The sequence below is a fragment of the Pelecanus crispus genome, chromosome 12 (genome assembly GCF_030463565.1).
Source record: "Pelecanus crispus isolate bPelCri1 chromosome 12, bPelCri1.pri, whole genome shotgun sequence".
Classification (NCBI taxonomy): Eukaryota; Metazoa; Chordata; class Aves; order Pelecaniformes; family Pelecanidae; genus Pelecanus; species Pelecanus crispus.
Genome location: NC_134654.1, coordinates 29,599,896 through 29,605,358, shown reverse-complemented (window position 1 = coordinate 29,605,358; position 5,463 = coordinate 29,599,896). Strand labels below are relative to the sequence as shown.

At 38.5% G+C, this 5,463-nt stretch overlaps 1 protein-coding gene across 1 annotated transcript; it reads right to left on the bottom strand.

Annotated features, from left to right (window-relative positions):
• Positions 1-765: 765 nt before the first annotated feature.
• Positions 766-4,599, bottom strand: SLC16A3 (solute carrier family 16 member 3). The gene is made up of 4 exons (XM_009484270.2): positions 4,370-4,599; positions 3,727-3,870; positions 2,567-3,334; positions 766-1,179 (listed from the first exon to the last, which is right to left on the bottom strand). The coding sequence occupies exons 1-4, from the start codon at positions 4,590-4,592 to the stop codon at positions 893-895; spliced, it is 1,422 nt and encodes a 473-aa protein (XP_009482545.1). The 5' UTR covers positions 4,593-4,599; the 3' UTR covers positions 766-892.
• Between the last annotated feature and the right edge of the window lie 864 nt (positions 4,600-5,463).

Here is a 5,463-nt window from a genome sequence, read left to right as displayed (position 1 = left end):
TAATTTATAGGTCATCTGGAAATTTACACCGTTTCTTTTATATACAAAATGGACATTGTTTCAGAAGAGTCTACTAAACCTAATACCCGTCGTCTCCATGCTTCTTGTCATATTTTTCCATGCTGCAGGGAAACTGTACCGAAAAACATGTATGTAAATGTAGGCTAACTTTGTTTGCTTGCAGTCTGTCAGGATCAATTCTGCTCATTTTCTTTTAGTACCACCTTGGAATACCACTTGTGTGATCTGCTGAGAACAGTATCTGTAATGTGCCTTTCCACGTACAGTATTTCCAGATGATAATTACAAAGATTACAGGTTTAGATAAAACTCAGAAATACATTTGCGTAAATCAAAGTAACAGATATTATCAAAACTAAACTAGGGCTGAGCCAATTAATCTAAAAATCTAAAAAAGTAAGAAATTAAAAAATCTAATGGAGACCTTTAAGTTCCTGAGATTTTTCTCCATCTCAAACTCTTTCCCCTTCACAAAGAACACAGAAAGGGAAATTATATTTAGCTGCACAACACAGCGATTTCACCAGTATTGTCTGAAAACATACATATAATTCCACTTCTTTAAAATATATTCTTCCTGTATCTCTTCCAAGTGAGCAGTTTCTGGTGATGCATAGCAAGACTCTACTTGTGTTTATAAAAGCTTTTTAGTTTACATAGAAAGTATAACCACAATGCTCCACCTGTTACTGATAAAGCTAATTTTCCAATAAAAGGTTGTCTACCTAATCAGCTTCCAGAGAGACCTGATGAGCTGACCAGCCTCCAGTTAATAAAGCAAATGGCCCAGCCCTAAACTAGTTCTATTTCTAAAATAAATAGTGTTGAGAATCTTTCTTTTCTAAATACACTTGTCGGTTTCCTGTCATGCTCACACACACGTTTCTGGGTTAGTTACAACTTCGCCATTTTTTTCAGGCTCATCTTTCAGAAACTGCTCCACTTCAATAGAGTCCACCTTGGCATCTTCAGGAATTTTGTCTTCAGATTTGTTTAATTCCTCTCTCTCTGCTGCTTCTTCTTTTGTATGTGGTTCTTCTGATTTTTTCTTAATGCAGAAGAAATTTCCCAAGGCCAGTACCAGTGCTGAGGTGGTAACTTCAATTCCAGCAATAATAAAAACAAACATGTACTTCCCTGTTGCATCCAAGAGTTTTCCTGAAAAAGACAACATTCCAGGTAATTAAAAAAAGTTGTTATTTTGCAATGAAATTTTGTCTGCTTTTTTTAAACATTTAAATGACTCCTGTCTAGAAGTACCATGGCTGACTAAGCAAGTGTTTTGAAATAGCATTTTAACAAGTTTGTAACAAAATACTTCTCAATTATTTCAATTCAGTTTAACAGTCATTGACATTACCTCACATCCCAAAACACGTACTCCCCTGCACACACACAGTCACGCAATTCAACTGGCTAGAAAATAAAACCAGCCTAGCCTTCGTACGCAAGAGATGAGACAAGTGCCATGTATTTCAGATCAAAATGCATGCATCCATGGCTGGGATCTGTATCATCAGCTTCCTCCCACTCCCAATCTCATTTCCTTTCCTACACAGGCAGTGCACTGTCTGCTTAAAATGCAAATCTTATTTAACAGCCAGTCTGGAGTGACTGACCAATTCTGATGCTTTTGTCAAGTTAGATTTTCACAGGACTTGGTGGAGGTGAAAGAACAGGAGGGAGGATGTGAAGGAAATGCCTCTGCAACCCTGAAGATCAGAGGAAGTAGTGCATAGTACTGTTTTTTCCATGAGGGGTTTTGTCACAATAAAGATACTTGATGTTTTTTTAGTGTCTGTTATAAACAGTAGACATTTTATGGCAGTGAACTGGTGGGGTCTAGGTGGTTTTGGGTTTTTTGGGGGGTGTGTGTGTGTGTCCCCAGTTCAGGGTCTGTAAAATTTATGTTCTTTGATTAGTAATTCATTTGGAATTTTGAATTCAAAGTAATGAATTTGAGTATTTTGTAATGTCGCCTTATTCTTGGGTTGTGAGACATGTGCAATACAAGCAGTCTACCTTCCTTAAAACAGTCCAGTTTTATAGTCCTCCTTGTAAGATCTTTTTTTCCTCCTCCTCCTGATGTTTTCTTTCCTCCTCCAAATCTACCATGGGTATAGAGAATCTATCCTAGTACTTTCCAAAGAAAATTGACAGGTTTCATATTCTGAATCCCAACTCCAAAGAGGTCTGAACTTCACAAAAGTTATTCACTGTGTGTGTAAAAACTAATCTCGTACCATATTAGCCATCTACCAATAAAAGGTCCAGTGTAGGCTTTCAGTGGAGAAAGAGCAGCATCTCCAGATGGCAATTCAACCCATCATGAAATAGATCCAAGAATGAAAAGATTCATCCCACCCTGTCTTGGACTATTTCAGATTGTTAACTGCAGAAAGTCATCGAAGCATGTGCAACACTAGCACAATATGCACTTCTCGAGTGACTCATGTTGTCTTTTTCTCTGCTCCCTTATCATACAATTTGTGTAAATGGATGCAATGCAAATGATTTTGAATTCTGAACTAAATGGAATACTTACCTGCTGATGGTGGACCAATTAGAACAGCCATAGCTTCTGCCAGGAGCACTAAACCAATAGCACTGGAAAACTTCTGAGTACCAACAATAGCCATGAGAACTTCAAATTGAAGAGCTCCTACCATTCCATAAGAAATGCCAAAGAAAATGCAAAAGACCACCAGGCCAGCATAATCAACAGACATAGAACCCATGAGATCTGTAAAGCCATTGAAAATCATAGCAAAACTGAAGAGGTAGACACAGCGTGGTCTAACCCATTTAAGACCAGCTACCATTCCACAAATAGGCCGAGCAAAAATATCAATGAATCCCAGAATAGTCAGAAGAAAAGCTGCTTTGGTGTCTTGATACCCTAAATCCTTGGCATAACTCACAACGAAAACTGGGGGAACAAAGAGGCCGAGCACCATGATAGATGCTGCTAATGTGTAGATTACAAAACCACCATCTTTAAACACACTGAAATCCAGAAGTTTTTTCTTCACTTTCTTCTCAGCTGGTTCTTTAGTAGCTTCAGACTTTTTGGGTGGCTCCAGAGGTCTCATTAATGCTCCACATACACAGCAGTTGAGCAGCATCCCACCCAGTATAAGGAATCCTCCTCTCCAACCATACTCGTGTTGTAGTATCTGCCCCAACGGTGAGAGAGCACACAGAAACACTGGACTCCCAGCAGCGGATAGCCCATTGGCTAAGGGCCGGCGTTTGTCAAAGTAACGGTTTAACATGATGAGTGAAGGCTGAAAGTTTAGTGCCAGACCCAAACCTGTAACAGAGGGTACATAAAAATCAATACTACCCTACAATATCACTATTAAAAAAAATTCTAATTACAGTTTTTCTGATTTGTGACTTAAAAGAGTTCTATTTCAAATGGACAAAAGAATTCTAAGATAACATTTATAAAAGCATTCCACCTCCATAATATTCTTGTGCTCTATGGTTACACTTCACTGATTACAGCAGTGGCTATTAAACATACCAGAAAAACTAACATTCATTAAAAAATAAATGACAGTTTAATTCCACATTTATCTGCCATCTTTAGAAAAGCCCATTTGAATGATCCCGATGATTTAGGTATTTGTCACTTACACAAAACTTCAACTTAAAGCTAAGACATTAGCTAACTCATTTTTAACCATGCACACTACTTACCAGTAATCACACCTGCAGTTAGATAGATCTGAACGATGCTCGTGCAGAAGGAGGCTATTACCATCCCCATTGAGGCAAAAAGGCCACCCACCAGCATGACAGGGCGACAGCCAAAGCGATTGACACATACACTACAGAGTGGACCTAGGCAAGAAGAGCAAGTTACAGTTGCTAAGATAAACCAATTTTTGCAATTGATTTTATGTCAGTTTGCATTTTTTAATTTGGTGGACTTGGCAGTGTTAGGTTTATGGTTGGACTCGATGATCTTAAAGGTCTTTTCCAACCTAATTGATTCTATGATTCTTTCCGTACTTCGTCCATACTGTCAGGCCAATCCGGAAGAGTGGTGTTCTTTCCTCCATAGTCAAATACTTAGTCTTTTTTGTCTTCAGAGTGCCATGCAATTTTTCGTCTTCATCATCTTTAGTAGCTACTGAGTTACAGAGAGTTCCTTTTATATGCAAGCTGGATGTGCTTAAATAACTTTTAGATTTATGTGATTAATAGTAATTCTTCTTTGGAATGCCTTACTTGCACACAAGTAATGATATGCAATCATGATTCATGCTGTAAATGGCTGTGTGATTTACAAACATCATTGTATGACACAACACTGTCTCAAAACCAGAGAACTACCTACCTGTTCCATAAAGCATGGCCAACAGAATGGAGGAAATCCATGCAGTGTCACTATATCCAATGCCAAATTCCCGGATAAGTTCTTTAAAGAAGACACTAACTGCCTTAGGAAAGGCATAGGAGAATCCTGTGATGATGAAACAGCCAAAAAGGACAGCCCAGCCCCAGCCTCCATCAGGGGCTTTAACACCAGATGGACCATCATCAGCTACTACAGCTCCCATGATGAAGCTCAAGAGGGTTTCCTAAGAAACAAAAAGCAATTAGAGTCTATAGAAATTGGGACAATTATCTAACCAACATCATCTAACCAAAATAGGCAGAAATTGCACTACAGGTAAAGATACAAATATGGGATATGGGACTATTTTAGATACAAATCTCGAAGATGCAGTGCAATCTTAAACATTCCTTGTTCGGGTTTGGTCCTTACAAAGCTTGCAAAAAAATACATAAAAATGAGGTGCACACAGTTGAGTTTTAAATGAATGTCCCCTCACAGCTCTCTCGAAGTCAAAACTGGATTTCAATGGAATCACTGTGTCATAGAAAAACTGAAGCGATTACAGCAGTTCAGGGGTGTATTTGACATTCACAAATACATAATAACTACTGCATTAAAGTCTGTGGGATTTTCGTTACAAGACCTTGTTATATGAAGCTCCCAGGCTATTCACTTAGGAGACCTAGATGCAAAATCCCGGTGCATCACAAGTATTCTGTGCAACAGTGGACAAATCACCCAGGCTTTTTGTTCCCTACTGATGACAGCAATACAGCCCTGATGCACCAATATCTTGAAAAGATAGACAGATCCCTCTGAGCTTCTGATGAGCTATCAGTTTTCACGCATCAAGTAAGTACCTAAGCTAAACTGCAATGAAAATCTGCACTGGCAGTTGTTGTAGATGGTGGGAGTTAGTAACTGCAGCAATGCTCAGTATCACTGCCTGAAGCAAATACTTTCCATTGTTGTTGTTATTACAGGATCAATAAAATTTTTAAATATTTTATTTGATGAATCTTATCTTTCACATGTTCCATATGCAGCCACAAGTGCCTCTGCATCTAAAAAATAAAATCTTCTCTCATGAG